We start from the raw sequence: 26,718 nt of genomic DNA, 5'->3' as shown, positions 1-26,718 counted from the left end.
AAACCTGTAACATTAAATAATACAAGTACGGTGTTCAACAAACACAAGGTAGAAGTCCATATGACAGCTAGCTATTTAAGTGTCAGGCTTCGATGGATTGAAATACTTTAATTTAGAGAAATTTAAAGGCTGAAAAGCCATCAGTCTTTTCCTTGTTAAGCATTTTTCAGGTAAGTGCTAATTCCCCTCCAATCCTCAAAGTTTTACAAGTGCAAATACCTCTTCAAAAGGATTAAATGATTTACCTGGTAGTCCTCAGGACTGAATGCTGTCAGTGACACTGTTCTAAATTCCGCCATAACCCTCCCCAGGAGTCCTTGTGCACGGACAACCAGCAGCCTAACTTCTCCATCTTCCTCCTGCACAGTGATGTGTGGAACACTGCTTGCAGGCAGGGTCATTGTGTCCTCAGGCTGCGGAGGCAGGCCAGTAGCGAACTGTAGCAAGCCTGGCAGAAACAAAGAGAAGCAGGGCATTCTTGCCCCAATTATCTGTAGAAGAATTTCTTATTTCCTTGAAACAATCTCGCACAATTATCTTGATCACCAGGATAAAATTCCGAGGGCCTTCATTTAATTTAGAAAAAACTTTAGTGAAGATTCTATTAACATGCTTTTGACAAGGAATATGTTAGTAAGTTTTCAAGATGTTAAAAATTGAAACAATTGTCTCTATGCAAAGAATGGTTTTTTTTTTAATAGAAGCCATCAAAAAAAAGAATAGTGATAGAGTTTTAAAATACATGTTATCAACCCTTTACTCACATTTGAGTCTCTAGAATTCATTCTTAAACTTATAGCAGAACAAGATTAATGGCAGCCTATATGAATTGCAACACTGTCTTAAAAATTTAAGTATGAAAATCAGAGTGGAAGAACCTCCCAGGTTTTCTACATAGATATTTTGTTTTATTACTACAAAAGAACTATTACTTTCCAATGCAGAAAACCGTCTCAACTTACTAGAGTAGACATCAATGATAGTTCCCCAATTAAGAAAATTATCACTTTTCAGCATAAGGCAAAAAAATTAATATATATAGACAGTGATAATGCCACTTCTTGAAGTTTAATAAAATATAAATTACAAAGTACTTCAATTAGGTGTTACCATACCACAGCAGGATAATTTCTAACACAGAAATCTGAGGGAGTTCCCACTGTGGCACAGTGGAAATGAATCCAACCAGTAACCATGAGGATGCGGGTTCAATCCCTGGCCTTGCTCAGGGGGTTAGGGGTCCAGCATTGCTGTGAGCTGTGGTGTAGGTCACAGATGTGGCTCAGATCCCTCGTTGCTGTGGGTCTGGCGTAGGCCGGTGTCTACAGCTCCGATTCGACCCCTAGCCTGGGAACCTCCATATGCCTAGGGTATGGTCCTACAAAGCAAAAAAATAAATAAATAAATAAAATAAAATAAAAAGGGATAACCATGAATAAAAATACTTTTTTTCTGTTTAAAATAATGCTGCATATACTTTTCAAAATATATTACTAAACTTTAGAAATTGATCTTTGTATTTTTTCATAAACACCTTCTCTCAAAATGGCATCTCAGAAGTTAAAGAGCTTAAAAGTTAAGAGGGTTTGAAGGCGTTCTACTTTGGTCATTTGCAAAGGTCCTTTAAGTTCTTAACAACATTGAGTACTCCCAAAGAAGCAAGGATTATTCTTGCAAAAGGGCTCAGTTACCATACGGATGATCACTAGCTTTGATGGTGATATCTGTCGTTTCCTTTTCAGGATCTATGCTTGCACCACTGGTGGGTGTTGAACCTAATTTCCCATCTCCAGGAATTGCTGAAACCAGCGTCACACGGAAATACTCGTTAAGCTCAGGAATATCATCATCAAGAACATAAATATTCAGGACCTATAGATATAAAAATCCAGAGGCATTAAACAATGAGGCAAGTAGAAACTATTTACCACTTATCAGAAGAAAATAAAACAGCCAATTAAACTATCTTTAATTGAAGTTGCTTTTAAACATGACAGATTTCTACACAAACTTAAATCATTAAGACAGAAAGCAAGAGAGAGAGACAGAAAGAGAGATTTGAGAAATTAATTCTGTAAATAATAATGGGTGGAGTTCCCATCGTGGCTCAGTGGTTAGCGAATCCGACTAGGAACCATGAGGTTGCGGGTTCGATCCCTGACCTTGCTCAGTGGGCTAAGGATCCAGTGTTGCCGTGAGCTGTGGTGTGGTCACAGATGTGGCTCGGATTCCCCATTGCTGTGGCTCTGGCATAGGCAGGCGGCTACAGCTCTGATTAGACCCCTAGCCTGGGAACCTCCATATGCCACAGGGGCGGCCCAAGAAATGGCAAAAAAAAAGACAAAAATAAAATAAAATAAAATAAATAAATAATAATGGGTGTTGAGCAGTAATATTTTTATATAAAAATATCCTAGTCATGTATTAATATACCATATATGATACACTGATATATCAATATCATACATATATTCTTTGTACCAAAGACAGTGGTATTACCACTACACATTATTTAACAGGATGTGGCAGGGTGGTACAAAAGGACAACGTATCCATGTCTAGTTCCTGCCTAAGGAAAGCCTGACATACTCAGAAGCAGCATTCTAGAAAACAGATTCACAGTGGGCCCTAGAAGCCTGGCATAAAAAAATCTGTCCAAAATACATTATGAAAGGAGGTAGCAGTAACTCAGCCATGCTCTACAACATGTAAGTCAAAATCTGAAGTATAAAAAAAAAAAATTCCTGCTTCTTTTATTAACTGAGCAAGCATGTTTTGACATCTACAATGTGGCAGAGTTACCGTCTTTCATAGGAGAGATCTGTGAAAAAACACTTTAAATGCAATATAAAAATGTCATACCAGAGTTATGTACCAAGTAAATTGTGAAAAAAACAATTTATCTGGTAAAGGTTTTACAACAGACAAATTTGAAGCAGATCTTTTTTCTTTTTTTTTTTTTTTTTTTTTTTGTTCCTTTTTCTTTTTAGGGCAGCACCTGTGGCATATGGAAGCTCCTGGGGCTAGAGGTGGAATCAGAGCTGCAGTTGCCAGCCTATGCCACAGCCACGCCAGAGCTGAGCCATGTCGGCAACCTAAACCACAGTTCACAGCAATGCTGGATCCTTAACCTATTGAGAGAGGCCAGGAATCAAACCCGTATTCTCATGGACACTATGTTGGGTTCTCAACCTGTTAAGCCTCAACAGGAATTCCTAAAGCAGATCTTAATGAATTAGTTCTGGTTGTAAGTAATAATGAGGGAGGACATTCCAAGTACAAGGAACAACAGCGCAAAAGAGTCAGACTTCTGGGAACTGCAATTAGACCACTAGGGCTGGATAGATAGTCAGAAATCAGATAATAAGTACCTTTTATGCTCTCATTTTAAAAATGAACTTCATTCCATATAGTAAAATTAAAGAATCACAAGCAAGAGAATGACAAAATGAGAATTCCATTTTTAGAATCAGCAGGATGGCAGGATGCAAATGGAGTGAGCAGAACAAGAGAAAACATGAGGGGTTGAGTTAGGAAGTGACTGGCCAGAAATAACTGATTCTAAACTAACTGCAGTAACAACAAAGATGAAGAGAAGCGAATGGACTTGAGATTTGTTCTGGAGATGGAAAACCTAGGCCTTAAAGACTCAGCAGAGGGAGTAAGGGACAGGAAATCATATGAGTGGTGGGGGGGAGGCTCCAGCCTGCAGTTCCTATGTGATAAGGCTGAACAACAGTAGGAGCCAGACACCAAGAATAACAGAACAGTGACCCAGCATCAGGCATGAGATAACAGTCTACCTCCACAGCTAGAATATTGAGATAGTCAATCCAGAGAGTTCCTCCTTTAAAAGCACAAATAATTGAAAACAAGTTGGAAAAAAAGTTGAAAATCTTTTAGATGCCATGAAATTGTATTTATGTTTCTGTCTATCAAATCTATTAGGCTAAAAAGATGTTTTGTTTTCTTAGGCGCCTAAAGATACTTCTGTAGCATTTTCTTCCTAGGGCAAGCAGAAAACAATAAGAAAATTTTTAAAAAGAAACAAATTAAAATTAAAAACAACTAAATAAAAACATTTGAAAAATGCACTTCCAGTGTACATTCCTGTACTGCAACAAAACACACACACAGTTTCCAGGCTTTCTTGCTGCTAGATTTCTAGATGTGGTATAAGTATATTTAATTAATCTACTCCATGGATATTAGGAAGGCAGTAGCAAAGTAGAGACCAGCTTAGTGCTGTTCGTGCTGGAAAGCACAATCTTGGCCCATCAGCAAACATCTCAGTTTCCAGTCTCTGCCTCAGTAAGACTAGGAGTTGGTGTAGATCCACCAGGCATTATGTTATAAACCAATCCTATTATTCACTGCTATTGTTGCTTCAAAGGTTGACTGGTTTTCTTAAAGAACTTTTTAATTGACAGAAGAAAATAGTTTAAATGACTCTTGGCAGGAACACATACGACTATTTTCCTGACCAAAATTTTCCTATCTCTTTCAAAATATATATGAATTGACTTTATAAAACAGTAGTTCCCATTGTATTTTTATTTTATAATTGGCAAATTTTCTAAGGGAAATTCTAAGGATCAACTCTTTTCCTAGTAGGAGCATTAAAAAACTACCACATACTATCAACATTACCTGATAAGAGAAAGAGCACTTTAAATCCAAAAAAGTTGTGAAAATGACAGCATCAGAATAAAAAAAAAGTCCTTTAAATGGAATAACTGCAACCTTATGGAAACCTACTGGTTGTCCTAAATTTCCTCATTTTACCAAAGAACAGTAAAACATTTATCATGGCTCTATCTGCAGACTGCTATTTGGGAGCGTTTGTTACAAGTTATTTAATTTGTTTCCTTCTTCCCTCCTATCATAGAAATTTGGTCATGCTTCCTTAGCTTTGACTCTTGAAATCTTATATCTTAAATTTTCTCTAATTTTATCTTTTTCACCTAATTAACTCCCAAGTTCCTTAGAAATTTCTTCAAAGATTATATTTGCAAGTCATTTTACTATTTATCACTGATAACCTAGAAGCTACTTACATTACTAGTGAAAAATTATACTGATATGAATATTCCAATGCACTAGACTAAAACAGTGTAAAAAATTTTTCACATAGGAGGAGGTCACATATCACTTTCACTTACAAGAAGTGTCACTTATTTCTGGAGTATCCATTCAGAAATCAGCATATGGCTCATGGAAAGTTTTTGATAAAATTGGTGATCACATGCACTTCAAAACAAAGAAACATCACCTCATTTTTCCAAATTTAAAAATAATTTGAGATTACAGTTAGAGGAATTCCTCTTGGCTAACTGGAACAGTATAAATCAGAATTCTACAGTTTCTCATTGTATCAGTAATAACAAAAAATCCACAATGATAAAGTTTCAAGCTATACCAGTTTTACTGATTAAAGAACAGATAAAACTGTAACATCATTCAACATCCTTAATTTTTTCTTTTGTAGAAATAAATACAAAAATATTTTATACCATAATATGGACTTAATAGCCTAAATATTTCAAACTGCTTGGAAAGCAAGAAGCTGCAAATAAATTACAGAATAAATAGATGAGGAAAAGCTTTCTAGGAAGCTTTCAAAGAAACAAAGAAGGTAGGGTTTACCTCTGATCTCTGCCAAGGAAGGAATGTGATAGTTCCACTGGCATTAGCAAAATCATCAACAAGGTAATTAACACCATCAGATTCGATCTGCGAGATGGTGTAAAAAACATGCACATAATCCAGAGCTCCTCTGGTTCGCTCCACTACGCAAGAAATGGTGGATCCCTCCTCGGCAATCTGAAATTGAACATAAATTATTTACAAGTATATATCAAGTCAAATCAGTGATAAAATTACAAGGCTTTCATTGAAATCTTTCTACCGTAAACTTAATTCTGTAACTTTCAACCTCTCTAAGGAGGCCTCTACATTCCTCCAAATGTATGTTTGACTGCTAAAAAGTATTTACAATCATTGATCTTCCTACTCAGTCCTCTAAAGGGATAATAAGGCAAAAACAATCATGAAAATGAATTAACTATATATGTAATTCATTCATTGAAATCTCCTGTATATCAGCCACTGTGCTGGATGCTATAGTTACAAAAGATTGGGAAAAAAAAAAAAAAAGCACAATCCTTTCTCTAAGTCTAAAAAGGAAAACAAACTCATAATTGTATGATGAACTCAGTATCAAAGGAACTGGTAGAGTGTGGAACACATCAGAGAGAACTTCCTAGGCATGGACATAGGAAGTAATAGAGGGGATTGGGTGAAATCATTTCACAGGTGGTATAAAGAGTTCAGCAGGGAGAGCCTTGAGAAATTCTGGGTGGGAGACAACAGTCAGATAAAGGAGGTCACCAACACAATGCTTAGTATCTTTTTGATATTTTTGTCTTATTTCCATATATGTATGTATACGTATGTATCTGCACAATTTTTTCCACATGGAAAATAATTTTACCCACATACTTTAAGGTAATATTTAAAAATTATACGGAGCAGAATTTGGGATATCATTTAGAATAGATCTTCAAACTCCTCTCAGTCTCTCAATTCAATTTTATTTTTACATTATCCAACATAATTCATTTAAAAAAGAACTAGCAGTTCCCGTCGTGGCTCAATGGTTCACGAACCCAACTAGCATCCATGAGGACACAGGTTCGGCCCCTGGCCTTGCTCAGTAGGCTAAGAATCCGGCATTTCCATGAGCTGTGGTGTAGGCCGCAGATGTGGCTCGGATGCCCTATTGCTGTGGCTCTGGCATAGGCTGGCGGCTACAGCTCCAATTTGACCCCCAGCCTGGGAAACTCCATATGCCACGGGTGCTGCCCTTAAAAGACAAAAAATAAATAAATTAATTAAATAAATAAAAAAGAACTAAAACTGAGTAAATAGAGCTCAAAATACGTCTTAATATATATGTCATCTCTATCTTTCATATCAATAATCACCTCTGGTCATCATTAAATAGAGCTATTTTGCTGCCAATGCCAGAGCTGGAGAGAGCAGATTTGAAATTTATCTATAAACTGGCCAATAAATATGGAAGCACCAGGTAAATCAGGTTCTAGTAAATCCTGAGTTTCACTGAGCATCAGCACTCGTACACCAATGCAGAGCAGCAACCCTATGCCTCATAGTCAACAAGATCAAGCACGTAGTAACAATGCTCTAACTCTTTCATTTGCCTGCCCTTCACTAGCATAAGAAGCCCAAGATGACCACATGGTTGTTCAAAAGAGCCCTTGGTGTGTCTCCTGAGGAACACATCCCACCCCCAGGCCCAACCAAAACCAGAACTTCTAATCTGGTGGAGCCTAAAACATGGCAGTAGGAAACACAGTAACACACAAGCTGCAGTTTCTCTGATGCGACTTCCACAAGCAAACTTAAGGTTTTTTCCAAGGTATATGCTTTATTACCATATTTAAGAATTAAAACATTGTATAAGAATGTTTTTTATCAGGTCCCGGCCTTTCTTTTTATATATCACAGACCAATTTTTTTGGGTAGTGTTCTCCTGACCACCCTTCCCATTAAGTTCTACATTTTTCATTATGCAACTTGGCCTTGTGTGGAGATTTTTAGGAACCCACCTATCATGTCACCACAGAAGTAACTGTTCTGAAGGTGCAACTCTCCAACCCTAAGAGGCTGGAAAGAAGAGGAAGAAGCAAAGAGAAAGAAGTGCTCAATATAGCACCTAATTTAACTTCCACCTAGACATTTACATCAGCATTGTCATTACGTATGGTATATAAACACATACATAATGGAAAAAGCATGGCTTTAAGGTCAGAGTCCTGAGCGTCTTCACTCTACCTCTTACCAAACATCCGTAGCCTCAGTGATCTCTTCTTAGAATGACAATCACAATGTCTCATTGTGATTTTGGTGGAGGTTAAACAAGTGCTTTATATGCTACCTAGTAACACAGTATGTGCTAAAAAAATTTTACATTTCTTCCCCTTAAAATACAGATACACATACACGATAGCCAAAAAAAGCTACATAAAAACATTCCCTCATCTTATCAAGAACTTACATGCTTGCATATTAAAAAAAAGGCAACGAATCCCCATGTATTTAGATTCCTATCACAATGGAAACAAATTTACTCCATTTTTTCACCCTCAATTTTAATCAGAATGAACATTCTGAATGAGTTAAATTAATAAACCACTAAACCATTAATCTGAATCTGTGACTATTCAAACTTTCCCTTTTATCAAGAGGTATAGACTAAATAGATCCAAAGACAACTTGAGGAATGTGATGTTTGCTTACAGCTTTTTTTTGGGGGGGGAGCAGTCACTCCATAGCATATGGAATTCCTGGGCCAGGGATCAGACCTGAGCCACAGTTGTGACCTACATCGCAGCTGTGGCAATGCCCAATCCTTTAACACCCACCGCCAGGCCAGAGATTGAACCTGCATCATGGTACTGGAGAGATGCTGCCAATCCTGTTGCATCACAGAGGGAACTCCTCCTTACAGCTCTTTATCAAGGCAATCATGTTACCATGCAGCATCCAGGACTAAGCATTTTGCTTGCAGGAATCATGGGGAAAGCTATTTGACCATATTTTTATTTAGTAAAGCCTTCCTTCAAATCTATTGCCTACTATTTTTAGTTTTAAAAAGAAAGGGGAAAAGATGATATACAATACAAATGTATGCAGATAGATGCTATATATGAAAATTTCATAGAAAATAAGAATTTATACAATAAACTCTAAAGTTTTAAGTAGAGAAGTTTCAAAATCAGGTGTTCATAAAAAAAAAATCACCTAGGATGCTTGATAAAAATTTGACTTTTGTACTTATGAATTTACAGAGAAATGATATAATAACTGATATGTGCTTTAAAAATTACTTCAGCCAAACATGAAAAAAACAAGATTGGAGCAAGGCTGATAAATACTGAAGCTAGGTGATGGGCCATGAGGGTGCACTATTCTTATTTTTTTTCCATGTTTGTGTATGTATGACATTTTCCACTTAAGAAAAGATTTTAATTCAGCTTTTTGCTTCCCATTCCATCTCCCACCAGAGGTTCTGACTCAGAAGTGGGGTTGTGATTCAGGAATGGTATCCAAAAATATGCATTAGATATTTCTAACCAAGGCTGTCCGTGCACAGCACTTTAGGAAATAGTGAACCATAGGATGGAATTAGTAAAACCAGAAGGTGATCAAGACATAGAGAATAGGAGTTCCCATTGTTGCTCAGCAGTAATGAATCTGACTAGTATCCATGAGGTTTCAGGCTCCATCCCTGGCCCCACTCAGTGGCTTAAGAATCTGGAGCTGCTGTGAGCTGCAGTGTAGGTCACAGTGCAGCTTGGATCCTGCATTGCTGTGGCTGTGGCAAAGGCCGGTGGCTGCAGTTCCAATTCAACCCCTAGCCTGGGAACTTCCATATGCTAAAGGTGCAGCCCTTAAAAAAAAAAAAAAAAAAGAAGACGACATGAAGAATAAACAAAAGATCTTTTGTACTATTAAAAATTCATCTAATTAATTTTAGAATCATAATATAAGCAAATTTTAAGCCAGTATGTGAAGAGGCATAACATCAAGTAATAATCATTAGAATCATCATCACTCAGTTTTTCACAAGAAATGACAGTAACCACTATTGTTTTCTCTTTTGAGTCAGGAATTGGTTACATCTTCAGATCATCAGAAAAATAATATAAAAGTTAACAGTGAGAAGAGTTTTAGAAATATATTTTCCTAGAAAAAATAATGCACTGTTCCAAGCCATGAACTGGCTTTCTCTATTGAAATAGAAGATTAAAGCCAAACAACTACACAGCGAATTAATTTTTCATCTTGCTTCATGCTTGGGTGATGATGTGTGATATCAGATTATATCAATACCACTTATATCTAAAGGAATCTATTCACATAACATATGGCAGGCACTTAAAAACACAGTCCAAGTTAAACAATACTCTCATATTTTCAAAGATCCCATCAAAATAGTTCTAAATTTATTCTCAAGCCTTGCGTTAATAAATATAAAACAAAATCCAAATATTAATTATAAAAGTAAAATAAGAAGAAGATCAAGTTTTATGAATCAGTATGAAAAGTAATTTCATAATTATGTGGTATATGAGATTGCAAGACATACAAAAACAGTACAAAAATAAGGCAGAGAGAAAATAATATCAAAAATACACAGAATAACAAAGTACAGGAAGGCAACATTAGAATGTGGTTACCAGGCTATATATCATCAATTCAACATGGATCCCACTTGGAATCCAAAGAACTATTAGGCATACCACCATCCCCCTCCCTCCAGGGCTCTAATCTGCATTTAAATTTATTCATTCTTTCAGTTAAATGTATTAGGCACCTGCTGTTTTTCATGACATGGTGGACCTGGCTAGGAGGAAACAAATCACAAAGTAACTGTCATATCTTTCAATATATCAAGTATTAGACTCCCGTATTCCATATATTTTCATTAATTCCATGTGAATATGCTTTCATTTTAACCTGAACAGTACTTTACGTTATACGAATCTATACAAAATGCAAAAGCATAACTCAGGAGAAATCAAAGGATATTTATTGGCCTCAGCATTTTTGAAGGGATGAGAAAAAAATTAACTTTTCAATTATCACCGCAACAACACAATGAAGAAGTACCAGTTGAAGCGACAATAGTTTTTATTTCTGAAAATGAAGCAAATAACCATAAAATTTAAACTCTGAAGATAACTCCAGGCATAGAGTAAATCGCCAATTCTCAAACATTTTAGTTTCAGGGCTCCTGAACTCTCATAACATTATTGAGAAGCCCAAGGAGTTTCTTGTTTATGTGGGTGAAATTTGTTGATATGTACCAAAAAAAAAAAAAATTGTGATGAGGGCACTGTTTTACATTTTTGCAATTCTCTTCCATGTCTAGCTTAATTGAAGACAGCTAGATTCTCATATCTCCTTTTGGAATCAATTTGCCTGTTGCTACTTGTTGTTTTGGTTGAACTATATCAAGACTGTATATATATATATATACACAACTGGAAAAGGAAGAGGATTACAACAGTCTTTTCAGATAGTTGCAAGTATTCTCCCTCCTTATCTTACATTTGACAAGTGGTAGTTTCTCACAGTTTAGCTGCAATGTAGAATCATACTCTAATACATTCAAATCCATTGGTATACCCTGCACTTTGAATCAATCTTTTACCCATGCATGATTTTGTAACAATATGTTCACTGATTATCTGGAAAATATCAGTTCACTGAGTTACACAGATCTTCCAAATGCTGACACATTTCATTATACAAAATAAATACATCACACTTGCTAATTAGCAATCTTATCTGAAAAGTCTTTAAGTATTGTCCAGCTCACTTGGCAAGTAATATGTTCTCCAAATTCTAATTTTTGTTCACAAGCTCAATTTTTTATCATTGGCAACAAATGCTACCAATTATTTTCTTTTTAGTCTTTGGCTCACTTCATTTATTTTCAGGAAAATATCTGCCATATACCCAAGTCTGAATAACCAAACTTTGTCAGTCACTTTTTCAAGTAAAAATGGTGCTCCACAAAAAGAGCAGCTAGTACCTGCACAAGGGCTTTTCTTCACAACTATCACATTTTGTTAATGTAACAGAAGTGCTTTATTTGTGCTGCTCATTTCATGATATGCAATGCTTAAAAGAGAGGTATTCAAGGGTCGAGATTTTATAAATTAATGTTTTGTACTGCTTCATTAAAGATACTCAAGTGAATTTTTCACCTTTAAAACTATGGTTACGTGGTGGCAAATAAAACATAAACAATTGGCACAGTTTGGTACCACTTTCTTGATTTGAACAAAGCTGCCAGCTGCTAGCAATTTCGACAACCACTGCTTCTGCAGTGCAAATGTCAGTAAAACGAAAAAGACATCATAGTATTTTAGAAAATTAGATTTGACCTTTCTAGAACTTCTGAAAGATCTCAGGAATCCACAGGGATCCTTGGACTACACTTAGAGAACAAGTTCAGTAAGCAATCAATAAATAGTGACAATGGTCACCACCACAAAAATATTTCATGTTACTTCTGTCTTCTAATCACCCCAAGATGAAATTAAGAGTTATATACTTCTATGCTTAACATGCTCCAAAATGGAAATTCTGTAACCTTCCTGGCAATCAAATTCTGAAGTTTGATTTTTTAAACACAACACGTTTCCTGTATTAACCATCTAAAGTTTACTCTTTCCAATATAGATGTATTCTATTTCTCTCTCATATGGGCCTAGAGAATAAGCAGTCATGTTTTAGTTTTCTTTGCAGCATTTCTACTAGTATATGTGTTCTGGCTTACGTAGAGAAGTTGTCTTCTGCAATCAAAGGCTTGGCTGTACCTGTTCAAATTGTGAAATATCTGGGAACAGAACAGAAAGTTGCATACCTAGGTGGAACTAAATACCAGTACCAACACCACCTATCAGTGGAAAGTGTGAGATAAGCCAGTATTTGAAACTTTCTATAATGACCCAGAATGCCAAAGAAACATTCAAAAACTGTTCCTCATTTTAGACAGCTTTTAAAACTTATATACCTTTTTTTCAGTTTGGTTATTTATGCATCTTAGCTGAATCTAAATGTGTTGCTTTGAACTATGAGCCTCTTTGTGTCTTGATATTAAAATACAACTTCAAAAAATATTTGAATACCTACTCTGTTCCATTTTATGTGTTATAGATATAATAATGAACAATAATAAAACCTTAATATACTCTGAGCTCTTGCACTTTTGTGGTAGAAAGGATAGCCAGTATATAAGTAGGCTTATCAATAACACAGGGAATTGACAAGTGTAATCAAATCTACAAAAAAGTAAAACCAAGTGAAGGGATGGAGAGAAGCAGTTGGGAGAAGTGGGAGGATCACCTAAATAAAAAAGGCTTCACTGAGAAGATGTCTTTGGAGCTGAGACTCCCATAGCTAATCCTGAAGATCTGGAATAAAAGTGTTCCAGATAGAGAGGCTGGGAAGTGCTGATACCCGGAGATTGGAACTGAAACAAAGCAACTCTGACTAAAAACACTGACCAAAGAGAATTGCACAAGAAGTCAGAGCCACAGGCAGGTATCAAGTTATGAAGCGATAAGAAGGAAAACTGATTTTACACCAGAATGGCTCTCACAACCTGATAGAAGTCATCTTTTGAAAAATAGAGATGATAACATTAAAGATATAGGGGCAGGAAATACAACAGGTTAGAAGTTACAAGACATAAGCTCAAATTCCAGTTCCTCCCTTTGTATCTTAGGAGCGAAAAAAGGAGGGGGAGAGGAAAGAAAATCAGTATTTATTAATTGCCACACTGTGAATCACATATTTGATCCTATTTCATTTAATCCAATCAGAACTAGTTATTTTCCCAGGTCTCTAAGCTGCTGTTTCTAAGCCTATGAAGTGGAGAGAGTAATAATTAATATTTGTTCATTTTAAAAAAGGGAGTTCCCACTGCAGGGAAATGAGTTAAGAATGAGATTGCAGTGGCTCGGGTCACTGTGGAGGTGTGGGTTAAATCCCCAGCCCAAGGCAGTGGGTAAGGACCCGGCTTCACTGCAGCTGCGGTATAGGTTGTAGCTGCGGTATAGGTTGCAGCTGCAGCCTGGATCTTATCCCTGATCAGAGAACTTCCATGTGCCGTGGGTGTGGCCATATATAATAATAATTAATATTTGTTACAGTGATATTATGAGCTATCAGAAAGGCACATAAAAAAGGTAACGTAGTTTTTTTGATGACTGAATAGCTAACAGTATTACCACTATAAACATATTTCTTATTTTAAGTCACAGATCTGTATGACGTTTGTCCCCCCTGCCTAGGATATTCTCTTTCTGGCATAGAAAAAGAGCACTATTTGAAGATCTCTTAGGATTATCACCAAGCCAAAGAGCTAAGAGGGGCAATATTACACTCCAGAGAGCCAGGCATCCCAACTAAGCTACAATGAGGCCTATGACCTAGATATTTTTTCAAGCTTTACCCATTCATGTTTTTCGTAATTGCTTCAATGTACCTATATACTCCTCTAAACCTGTAAGAATCAACTTGCAAAGGAAAGACCTCTCTTGTTCCTTGGCATCCTTTCAAGGACACTGAGCTGCTGCTGTCAGACACAACACCTGTGAAGTAGTTTCACAAGATCTCACATTACTGAACAGGTAACCAAGATGATTACAAATCTTTGAAAACTTGGAAAGGACTGATAAGGACAGCAAAACCACCTAATGAATTAAGGTGGCCAAGAAGGGTGATAAGAAAGGGACTTACAACCAACATGGGAGAACGCTGTAACTACTTGAGAACATTTCAAGTATGTGAGAGAAAAAAGCTCAAAAAATCCTATTTTGATAAACTTTTGATTACAATTATTCATAGAAGCTTCCAATATGTATTATTTCACTTATTTACATGGTAGCCAAAAAGTAAATTACACAAGGAATATAATTATGCATTCTGCAAAATGCATTAACTTTAAAGATAATTTAAAAGTTTCATTTGCCTACTTGTTAGTACTTTTCTCAGCTCATCAAGCTTCTGATTCAGACTGTGAACTTCCAAGAGCAAAGAAAGACCTTATAATTTACATTTGCAACCACAGGTTGTAGCATACTTCTGGGCCTAGAGTTAAGACTCAAGCAATCTTACCAAAGAAAAGAAAGCTCACTCCTAAACAAATCCACCTAGGCTGACCTTTTAACTCTGAAATCACCCAGCCCACTCCTTACCTCTGGTATACAGGAGCCTGTGAAACCAAACAAGCCATTGGCATTGTCACTTTTTTGTATTACCAATCTTGCTGTAGTGTTCTCTTCAGATATGCGAGCTCCTCCATATACAGAGACAAGTTTAAGAATGAATAATTCTTCTCCTTCCTCTTCATTGTCATCTCTTGCAGAGATAATGAATGATTTGTTAGTTTCTCCCTCTTTGAACTCCAGATATCCAGAAATAGGGTGTAAATCATTCTTTGCTGGTGTGGCATGAAGTTCGTAAATTTCTTCAAGGGTCAATTTTTGCTCATAGGACCTCACATCCTGCATCAGACCTGTAAATCTGTCACTGCCATTTATCCCTGCCCCAATTCTCAGTGTTCCTGGACCTGAAATCAGAAATGGGTTTAAATGCTACAGTATCCACAATAACCCTGTCCTAAATCATAAGTGTGATTTAGAAAGTGAAACTATTTTATTAAAAAGTTTTATTAGGTAAGTAAAGCTTTTGCACAACCAGAATACAATCAAATAAGGGCTATTTTCCATTATGATGAAAATGACTCAGTGATCACTGGGATATAAGATATTCTGCACCAAAGGTTATTTTGTACATAAGTGTGTTTGTGTGTGTGTGTGTGTGTGTGAGATATATAATATATATAATATTTGGGGGTGGGTTGTTTTTTTTTTGTGTGTGTGTGTGTGTGTATAATATTTGGGGGTGGGTTGTTTTTGTTTTGCTTTTGTTTTGGCAATGCCCACATCATGTGGAAGTTCTTGGGCCAGGGACTGAATCCATGCCACCGCAGAGAAAATACCAGATCCTTAACCCACTGAGCCAGAGAACTCTGCCTCATTCATTTCTGTACCACTCTGCACAGAACTTAGACATTTTTTTAATTATTTAAAGAAATTAAACCAATACACAAGCAGATTTGTAAATACTTGTTAGCCTTTTAAAAAAGTCAATGTTTTTAAAAACTCCAAAATCGATCGTTAACAAGGACCTACTACGTAACTCAGGGAAATCTATTCAATACTCTGTGATAGCCTCTATGGAGAAAAACTCTGGCAAAGAATGGAAATATACATATATGTATGGCTGACTCACTTTGCTGTACACCTGAAACTAACACAACACTGTAAGTCATCTATACACCAAAAAACTTTATTAAAAAAAGTTTTAACTCAAAATTCAGGGTCTTAGTTGTAAAGATGACACTCACCATCAGTAATGGCTTCTCCTTTCAGACTCTTGATTCCTCTGGGCATGGCATTTCCATCAAGGTAAAATTCAATTATACCATCATCCAGGACAATGAGAAGATGAAGCCAGACATTTTCTTCTACATATCTCATGACTGTTGTCTTGGCGATATACGTAACATTGGAACTCAGTGTTTTATAATGAAGGGAAAGTGTTACATGGGATTCATTTGTTTGAATTTTTACCCCATAGTAGATGCCTCCATTACCATCATCCTTTGCTATAACAAATCCATTCGTATTGGCATGGGGCATTATCCAAGCTGAAAATGTAAAGTTGGCAATTGAGTTGTTCCTTGAGGGATAGTATTCTGGATTGACAGTTCCAAATGCACCCTCTCGTCCACTGAAGTACAAAGCATCCGTTCCACTATGGTGACGTCTCATGTGTGGTTGTGAATGCACAGTACTGGGGAAAATTCCCACCAGCAGAAAATCTATCATTGGAGGCAAACCAGCAGGGAACACACTAGACAGTATTTCCCAGCTGACTCGGACATCACCAAAGACACCCTGCTGCCTCAAAATAGTAAAGTTGGTGATATAAGACATATCATCTTCTGAGAGGACATCTTCTGCCACTTCTCTCTCTAGGCACTCTGGATCCAAGACGAAAATGCCAAAGGGATCATCATTGAAGGGAATCATTACTGCAACATGGAGGTTGGTTCCTGCTAGTTGGCCCCCAGAGCCTGGGGACCCACCTGCAATAAGATAATTTATAAGGAATGAGAAACCAGAATTGCAAGTACTTTCTAGAATAAGATGAAGACAAAAAGAATTTGTTTAGCAAACTTGTCATTAAGGAATTTATTTGCTGATCAATAAACACAAGTGTCACCATATGGCTTTCACCACATTTTCAAGGGTATTCTAGTTCAGTATAATTTCATTAATAGTCACTTGAGCCTGAAAAGAGAATATTAATTAGAAAGGCTTAATTCCCATGCCTTAAACCAAAAGTGATGGGAAAACTGTTTAAATTATGGTACAAAGACCAGGCTTTAAGATAACATGAACCTACACTTCCTAACTTCCACTAAAGTTTTGTTTGAGATATTCTACTTGGTGCAGAGGAAAACCTATTTACAAGTTTGAAGATGGAGATCAGTCTCCAGCCATAAAACTTCTTCATTAACTGCATTTTCTATATAGCTCTAATTATTTCAGCATAAAATATTAACTTTAGGTGGTAAAATAAAATAGAAGAAAAAACACGGCACCTGAAATATTTACAAGCTTTAAAATATAAAACTCATTGAACTCAGGAATTTTGTCTGGAAAAGCATGGAGAATTATTGGTTTGGCTCCTTCTCCATCCATAAAGTTAACAATCCCTGACGTTTCATAGAACTCTTGTCCAAGTTGCAAAGCAGAATCATTCTGAAAAAGCTGCCAAGCCACAGAAACATTGCCAAAGTGTCCACGGTGCCTCAAAATCCTATATAAAAAAATTAAAGAAAATTATTTTTATGAAAAATATATAAGTACTGTATCTATCTCTAATCAAAACTTTCTGTATTACCTCAGAAATATATTTTTATCTATTTACCTACTTTAATATAAACCAGTCAGCTGGTTCTTACTGAGCAACCATGAAGAATCTCATACAAAAGCAAGAAAAAAGTCAAATTATAAGTAGTAAAGAGAAACAGTTTTAAAAATCATAGTCTTTGAAGTCTAAACCAAAAGATAAAGCTGCAATAAATTCAACTGAAAATATTTAGATGGGAATTGGCAAAAGTTCTCCAAAAGCAAAATACAGGGTGGGGGAAGTCACATATCATTAAGAGTTCCAGAGACCCTGGATAATTCAAGTCTCCCAATCCTGATGAGGAATGGAAGTTTGGGTAAGAAGGGTGGAGAGAACCATTTCTACCTACCATTTAAAGTGTTATGGCATTGTTTTTTTTTTTTTTTTAACAAGTGGAAACAGCATAAACAAAGTTTAAAATTCATTCAGACTACCAACCTTGAAATTATTCAAATTCCTTTTTCTTTTTTTCTTTTTTTTTTTTCTTTTTTTTTGTTTTACTTTTCAAGGCTGCACTCATGGCATATGGAAGTTCCCAGGCTAGGGGTAGAATTGGAGCTGTAGCTGCCAGCCTACACCACAGTCGCAGCAACGCAGGATCCAAGCTGCATCTACAACTTACACCACAGCTCATGGTAATGCTGCTAGATCCCCAACACACCAAGTGAGGCCAGGGATCAAACCTGCATCCTCTTGGCTACTAGTTGGATTTGTTTCTGCTGCACCATCATGGGAACTCCCAAAATTATTCAAATTCTTAATTTTTTTTTAATTTTGAAAGATTAACAGTATTTCAAATTTCTGCACACAGTTATTTATTTTATCCAATTTTGAATTTGCATTATCCAAATATGCTTACCAAAATGAATTAGTCTTTCCTTCTTCTACAGCTTTGTCTATGGGCTCCAAAGAAAAAATACCATTTGGGTCATCATTAGCTTCAATTATCACTGTAGCTATTCCATGTTGATATACTACTGTATCACCTAAATTAAAAATGGAAAGGTCAAAATAACAAAAAAAAAATACTTAACTTACAGTTAAACTTGTGTTTTTAAACTAAGAAAGACCTTATAAGATTCAAATTCCAGCAAGAACTTCCTCATTAAAGGTAATAAATACATGAAAGAGATGTCTAAATAAGTTTAATGTGACTTGTTTCTAAGGAAATGTTTGATTACAGAAGAACTACTTTATTAAACTGCAATGTATACATCTAAGGATGACCTGACCCCCTTGCTGTACAGTGGGAAAATAAAAAAAAAAAAATGCACAAGATATTTTTCTTTGTAATAGGAGTATCACTTTAATTAGAAATTAAAAACACTACAGATGTGATAAATTCATTTGAGTAATAAAAAAATGAAAAAAAGAAAAAGAAAAAAAATAAATATATATGGATATTATCTGGTACATCTTTCAGACAACTATTTAAAGACTGTTGGATAGATTATTAAAACTTTTTTTGAGAAAAAGAAAAAAAAAGAAATTAAAAACAGAACTGTATCACTTTCAAGATTTTGAGGTATATTTTTTCACTTCAAAAAAAAATGAATGAATTACCCCATAAGATATGTGAACTGGAATCATGGCTTGAGCATTTCCCTTTAGATCTCTGCCCTCAGGAAGCAGCATTTGATCTGGTTACACTTAGGACAAAACAATCTTTATGGTGTTGAACTCGATCCCTTTCTACTCCAGTTCTTCCCACAGCATGTTTGCACCATTACAGCCAATAAATGAGGTCTCTTCTCATCACTCCCCCGAGGTCCACAGCTCTTCCTCTTTGCTGCACCTATTCCCTCTGTGAGCAAAAGTCTTCCATTTCTATTCACCTATTATCCCTTCTCAGGACCCAGCTTAAGTAACAACCCTTCCAGGAATTCCCCCTTGAATTCCCATGTTAAGTGCATCTCCACTGTGTTTCTACAGCACTTTGCACTTTGGCAATCTAGCATAGCGATTTTTGCATTATTAGTACATACACACACAAAACACACACACACACACAATTTTACTGTAGGTCATTGGACAAATGCTTCTTAATCAATTCCATACCCTAGCAGGATAAATGCTGAGTAATTGGTACAGAGAAGTTATTTATGAATTTTAGTTAAACCGATCCAAATAAAACTTTACAAATTAGATAAGTATAACACCTAAAACTAAAATGATATAAACAGAAATATGTAGCAAACCAGCATGTTAAAAATAAATTACATAAATATACAGCTGTATTCAATCTGACTTGATAATTAGCCAATGGAAAGAGGAAAAAAAACATAAAAACAGAAATAAATCACTATTTAGAAAATTCTGACATTCAGAGTAATAACTTCAAATATAGCATAAAATCTAAGAAAAACAAATAAAACCAATAAAGCCTACATCTGGCAGGGTTCTGCTATGATGAGCATTGGTTATGTGACATGTCATGGGAGGTACTAAAAAATTATTCTGCTTCTCCATATTCTCTGATGCAATAATTCAGTCTCAGGGCATACACTATGAACAATAACTATCAGGCACATCACCAAGTGCCAGCACTAGGTCACACGGAAATGCTGCCCCTCAAGCCCTTCCACCATTGATCTCCTCAGGCCCTCAATGTTTGAACATCATAAAGAAAGAAGAGAAATTTTGTCATCCAAGTCTTCATAGCTAAAGTCATTAACTCCTCACAGGCCACCATTTCTAGAAAAATACTGAGGTCAGATGCAGCAGCAGTACACACACACGCACACAAACACTGGACAGCCGCCCCACCCACACTGCTATCACCCTTGCTTTTACACTCTTTCGCTCTCTTTCTCTTTCAAATTCAAATATACATTTCCACAATGCTGTATCTTACAAATTAAATATGCTCAGCCTCTCCTTGCAATTATTTTCCATTCTCTTTACAAGAGATACAGAATTTTTTTTTGTTTTTGGGTTTTTTTTTTTTGTCTTTTTGGCATTTCTTGGGCCGCTCCCGTGGCATATGGAGATTCCCAGGCTAGGGGTCCAATCGGAGCTGTAGCCTCTGGCTACACCACAGCTCATGGCAACGCCGGATTGTTAACCCACTGAGCAAAGGCAGGGATCGAACCCGCAACCTCATGGTTCCTAGTCGGATTCGTTAACCACTGCGGCCACAACGGGAACTCCGAGATACAGAATGTTTTGATGTATCAATTTAATCATAGTGACATTTTGTTCCTGACAGTAGTTTAACTCCAGTGACATTTTGACCCCACACATGCTTGAGACATAATTTTTACCAGAATTATATCAGATTAATAGATGGCATTAGGAACTTATTTCCAGAGTAAATGCTATTAAGACAGGGTCATTTTTTCATCAACTTCCTATACCTCACAGCAAAACTTTCTGTTTTGCACTTTTACTTCACTGAAATTATTTTCATCTGTAATGATGCCTTTCATTTAAACTTTAGGCTGAGTGGATTCACCAAAATGTTTTTCCTCTAAGATCTGACTACTGATGTTTTGGGGTTTTTTATTTTTGTTTTTGTCTTTGCAACTGTGAAATTTCTTTTGTGTTCCTTATGCTACATAGTTAAAATTGTCCTCACCAGATGATAGCTCTTAGCCTTTATTTTCTGGTATTCTTAGTTAAATCCTGTGAAAAAATGAGAAGGAGAGGAAGAAGAATAGGAAGAAAGACACAGAGAGAAACAAAGGAACAGGGAGAAGGATAAACACAACACAAACCTAAGTGGTCTCTTTCTTTTCCTCCTCTTCTTTCTGAGTATTTCAGTCTAAGGGGCACAGGTTAAGTGCAAAGTAGGCATTCAAGCTGGGCGTGAGGGGCAGGGCCCCACAGAAACCCGGCACAAGGTCAGAGCCCTTGCCTGGTAAGGAGGGCCTTTCCAAAGGAGGAAGGCTTGGTGTGATGCTGGAGTCTGAGGGCAGTGGGAGGGCATCCACATGGGGGACAGGCAGGAACCTGGAACCCCAGCGAGCTAAGAAAGGCAGTCTCACTGTGGGAAGACAGTGAAGGAAGCGATGGGAAAGTGGTTACACACAGGGAGAACTGATCAAATAAGTAAATATATTCAAGATAACAGGAACTGGATTTCATGATACCGGAGGAGAGTGGGATAAAAATGAAAAGGGAGAAAACCAAAATGAACCCTGTGATACGGGATAGAAATGGAGACATTGGTATGAATGAATGGTCTTCGATGTATACAGCTGGATGTTAATGTGTGTTTGTATACATAACTGCTGTGTTAATATATGTATGTATACATAAATACATACATACTTACACTCCCTATCTCTGTAAGAAGGCCTAAGAAGAGCATAATATCAATAACAATTAGCACACTGAGTGCCAAGATCCTGGTTTGTAAGTAACATTCTTCACTAAGAGGAACCAGGGCTTCTTGAAGAAATGGCTATTTCAAGGCTGTGACAAGAAAAGTGCAAAATGAGTTTGGAACAACTTGCTGTGCCAGGAAGTAAGAAAAGGCTCAAAGTATAATAGGGATATGTCAAAAAAGACAAAGAAGTCATCTTGAACAGGAAAAATCTGGGATAATTTGACCATCAAAATAAATAAAAAGAGTAAAATATAACCCACTGCATTAAATAGAAATTATGAGTCCAGAGTGATAAATATATCAATGAAAAAACTGAAAGTTTGATGGGTAACAGGATATTTCCATAGTTTTAAAGTATCTCCCCACAAAATATTTATTATAAAGGAACAAAAGGTACAGTAGAAAAGCCTGGCAGTCACCAACTAAACTGTGGTCAAAGTGAACATGGCAATAAAGAGACAAAACAAAATCATGTGCCAGCTGAAGGGGTACGATGACAACACAAAATTGCTTCCATGAAATTCCTGCCAAGGATACAAAGCCTGAATCTAATAACAAGAAACATCAAGCAAACCAAAATGAAGGACATTCTACAATATAACCACCCTGTAATCTTCTCTATTATAAAGGGCATGCAAGTCAAGGAAAGACTGAGGAACTATTCCAGACTGAAGAGATTAAAGAGACCTAAAAATTAAATGCATGATATGGGAAAGGATCATTGCTAGAAATGACATTATGGAGACAGGTGGAGAAAGGTGAATGGGGTCTGAGGCAATGACTGTATTAACTTCCTGACTGTAATGTTTATACTGTTGTTACGTAGGAGAATGTCCTTGTATATAGGAAAAGAGCACTCATATCATCAGCGATGATAGACTATCATGTCTTAAACTCAATCTAAAAGAAAAAAATAGCTCTTTGTTCTTTTTTTTGGCCACACCCATGACATGTGGAAGTTCCCAGCCCAGGGATCAAACCTGCGCCACAGCAGTGACTCAACACACAGCAGTAAAAGATAACATCAGGTCCTTAACTTGAGCCACCAGGGAACTCCACTCTTTGTACTCTTAATAAAATATCAAAAGAAACTATAGCCCCTTCAATTTGCTAACGATAGGGATAAAACAGTCTCAGCCCATGTAATGGGGTCAAAACAGCCTGATTCGTTTATAGCATGGAGAAGAATAAAGAGCTTATCTTCTCCCCCTTGTAAACTGTCATTCACTATGGCTATAGCTACAGAAAATTATCAAACAACCAGTTGGGCTCAGCCAGCTATAGACTGCAGCTCCCCAACCACTATGCTCCCAGCAGCTCCTAGCACCTTGCTGGGAGGAAAGAGGCTACAGAATACTAAAGCCCTAAGCTGTTGGGTAACTAGAAAAGACCTAACATAGCTTTAGCTAGATTTCTTTTGCTCATATAACATCATTTTCTGCATGTGCTATAGTTTGAAAAAAAGATCAAAAATAATGACACACGGTATACCAGGTACATGAAGCTTCAACACATATATATTCTTCACATCTTCCCTCAAGAAAGCAATGAAACAAAGTATTTTGCTCTCAAACAATCACAGGTGACAGCACTGAAACAACAGATCTGCCAAAAATACAATTTAGTTACCTGTTGAATTAAAGAGGATTATATAAAAGGCTTCATCTGTTTCTGGGACATCATCTTCGTTAATGAATACAGATATGTTCTGCTCTCTACTTCCAACTGCAAAAACAAGCATTTCTTCTTTTTCAATGGGAACAAAGTCTCCTTCTCTGGCAGTAGCTTTCCCATCCATGGTAGCATATCGGACAGTGCAGGCCACGTCAACAGATCCATTTCTGAGAACTATAAAGTTGGCAGTCTCACCTTCTTGAACCCTCACTACACGAGGTTCTGAAATATTCATAAAGAAGGGATGTGTGAGCTTTTCTGATCCTATCCACATATTTTCAGATCACGTAAGTTTCTCCCTGCCCCCCACAAGAAATGCCCTCCATCATATCTCTACTTAAAGACTCAATGCCTAAATGAGGTCTCCTCTGAATGCTTTCAGTCAATGGCCCTCCTCCTGCCCTGATTCCTACAGAATCCACTATCTTCACCGACCAATTTGTCAGCAATTGCATACTATCTAGAATCCTCTGCCTACTGTTTCATACACTTCATTTCCAAACTTGCACCATACACATTCCTTGAGAAGAGGCCTAGATGGCTTATACCTTAACTTTTATTTTTGCCATAGCAGTTAGCAGAAAGGTGAAAGGTGAACACATGACTAACTCCTTAAGTACGTGTTAACTGAAGGTTAAGAATGAAAATTAATAAAATTCAAGGGGTTTAAAAGATTCCTACAATTCTAAATTAAACAGCTTGCAAAAAATGGTTTAAGAAAGAATTAGACACTAATTAAGTGCCCCAAATGAAACTGAAAGATGTCTCAGGTAGCAAAAGGCAGTTCTAAAGAAAGCATTAATGTGGCAAGAAAGGGGAAATCTTAATTAATATGTCCATTAAAGAATAGTTATCATAGCACTCATTAAGTACCCTGAACTGGTTGCACTGTGAACTGGAAGAGATTATGTGGAAGAGGGCATTTTTGTTTTCTTTTTGTTTATGTTTTTTTTTTTTTTGCACAAAGGAAAGAAAATAACCTGGAATTTAAAAGCGGGAAAAGAACAAAGCTAACAAAATAGTACATTCAGAAGATCCCTAAAAATATTTGTTAAAATGCCAGAGAGATTAAATAATGATCATCCAAACAAATTATGGAATCATATTTCAATAAGCAACAATTTTGCTTTACTGAAAATATTCCCTTAAAATAATTACTGAAAAAAAGTATTTTTATACTCTTCAAGAAAGATGCGAACTCAAATAAGATAGTAATACCACCTGCAAAATAAATGGGGTCATCATTTCTTGTAATCCTTAGAGTTGCAGTAGTTTTATTTCCTATTTTAGCTCCTCCAGTGGCATTAAGTAGAATAACAGTAAATTCCTCCATTTCCTCCGGAATCTTTTGAAAAATGTTACACGTTTTTAGTCAGATGATTTATACAAATAATTCCATTACATATTCCTAAATTATTTTTCTCTTTTAAAAAACAGCTTTATTAAAATAACAGTATAAATGTTCGTTTCCATTTTTGAGGTAGAACCACCCTAAATTATTCAGGGAGGACTCAGATCCCCTCAAAATTTTAATGTACATTCATCCAAATAGCCACTTTATTCTGACTCACTATCAAATTTAATGGAAATATACATATTTTGCCTTACATAAGTTAAAAACAGAAATACTACACAGTTCATATTATTTCTGTAAGAAAATGAGATATGTTGGTTTTTGTTTTTTGGGTTTTTTAGGGCCGCACCTCCGGCATATGGAAGTTCCCAGGCTAGGGGTCAAATCAGAACCACAGCTGCCAGCCTGCTCTACAGCCACAGCAACACGGGATCCAAGCCATGTCTGCCTACACCACAGATCACGGCAACACTGGATCCTTAACCCATTGAGTGAGGCCAGGATTGAACCCATATCCTCATGCATCCTAGTTGGGTTCGTTAACCGCTGAGCAACAAAGGGAACTCTGGATATATATATATGTTGTTTTAAAGGGGGAAAAAATGGAAAAGAAAAATAACTTTTGACACATTCAGAACAGAGTTCATAACAGTAACAAAAGTTTGGCCAGCTCTCAAAAGCCCCTTACAAATTTTACTTTTTACCGAAGTCTATCCTAAAGACCTCATTCCCCTGTTCTAATAAAATGAGATTCCTTTCACTTCATTCATGTGAGCTGGTCTTCTCTGCATCCTAAGTGGGAGAGTGTTGGAATTTTGCCTCTCAAGGCACAAGTTTGAAGGAAAGAAGGGGACAGGCTTCCACACCTGTTCAAAGCACAGTTCCCCTCAGAAAAGTCCACCCCCATTGTTAACTAGGTTGCTTCTCTTCATTACCTTCAGTCCACTGTCCATCTTGTCCACTGTCCTGATTCTGAGGGTGCAACACAGGATACATGGCAGATGGAGCCCTTACCTTTGTACAAACCAAGCACTTAACCTCTCTCACAACTGGGAATCCTATGCAATGTCACCAGTGACTATCAGTTCTAATAGTCAAAAATGCCTTCTGGGATACCAAAAATAACACTTTTCAGCTTATAGTCAGACATTACCATACCTGAGCTCTTTTACCACATACTCTCATGACAAAATAAATTTACTAAATGTTTAATTATTTAATAAAAATAACGACTAAGCATCAAAAAGAGAGTTATGTATGTAACACTTACCTCATCTGGAAGGGAGTAAATGGTGATATTTTTTGAAAATTCCTGATCTCCAAAGAAAAGAATCCCTTGGACAGGAAATACATCCTGTGTGAAATCCGGACTAACCACCCATGACACATTAACATCACCAAAGTTGCCTCGATTTCTTATTACACCATAAAGAGCTGTGAAATACAAATGGGTATAGCATACATGAATACATATGAAACAATTTTTAAATGATAAGAAATTGCTCAAATAAAAGTAAAAATAAGACCTCTTTTTGTTCAGCCCTGCCTCAACATATAAATACAAATGTACCAATGTAGTCTTCCCTCTGTAGATATACAATTGATAAAACAAATGGACTCGATCTTTTCTATCACAGTTTGAAATTGTAAAAGTCATTCAGTGTAAGGAAGAGAATGGTGATGAATTAGGTATACCTATAGCAAAGGATATCTGTTAAAGGCAGCTAGAGGAAGCGGCACACTTGAAGGTGATTATTAAATTAAATGACTT

The 26,718-nt window shown here is 36.5% G+C and overlaps 1 protein-coding gene across 4 annotated transcripts in view; it reads right to left on the bottom strand.

Annotated features, from left to right (window-relative positions):
• The window catches only part of ADGRV1 (adhesion G protein-coupled receptor V1), a 536,680-nt gene that overhangs the window by 436,286 nt on the left and 73,676 nt on the right, over window positions 1-26,718 (bottom strand). For 3 of the 4 annotated variants that reach the window (XM_085014024.1, XM_021085376.2, XM_085014023.1), the window contains exons 15-24: window positions 26,218-26,381; window positions 24,815-24,938; window positions 23,549-23,815; window positions 18,449-18,575; window positions 17,279-17,496; window positions 16,016-16,759; window positions 14,802-15,175; window positions 5,647-5,823; window positions 1,692-1,872; window positions 246-448 (exon numbers count right to left, since the gene is read on the bottom strand). In XM_085014024.1, coding sequence (XP_084870150.1) covers window positions 246-448; window positions 1,692-1,872; window positions 5,647-5,823; window positions 14,802-15,175; window positions 16,016-16,759; window positions 17,279-17,496; window positions 18,449-18,575; window positions 23,549-23,815; window positions 24,815-24,938; window positions 26,218-26,381 — 2,579 coding nt within the window. Of the gene's footprint in view, window positions 1-245; window positions 449-1,691; window positions 1,873-5,646; window positions 5,824-14,801; window positions 15,176-16,015; window positions 16,760-17,278; window positions 17,497-18,448; window positions 18,576-23,548; window positions 23,816-24,814; window positions 24,939-26,217; window positions 26,382-26,718 lie in introns of those variants that run through there. The other variant, XM_085014025.1, reaches the window with a different exon arrangement.

This window comes from Sus scrofa, chromosome 2, assembly GCF_054392235.1.
Source record: "Sus scrofa isolate SSC_HxYL_T2T_F1_AM1 chromosome 2, Sscrofa_HxYL_maternal_Yorkshire_Landrace_v2.0, whole genome shotgun sequence".
NCBI lineage: Eukaryota > Metazoa > Chordata > Mammalia > Artiodactyla > Suidae > Sus > Sus scrofa.
This window is presented reverse-complemented; position numbering and strand designations above follow the sequence as displayed.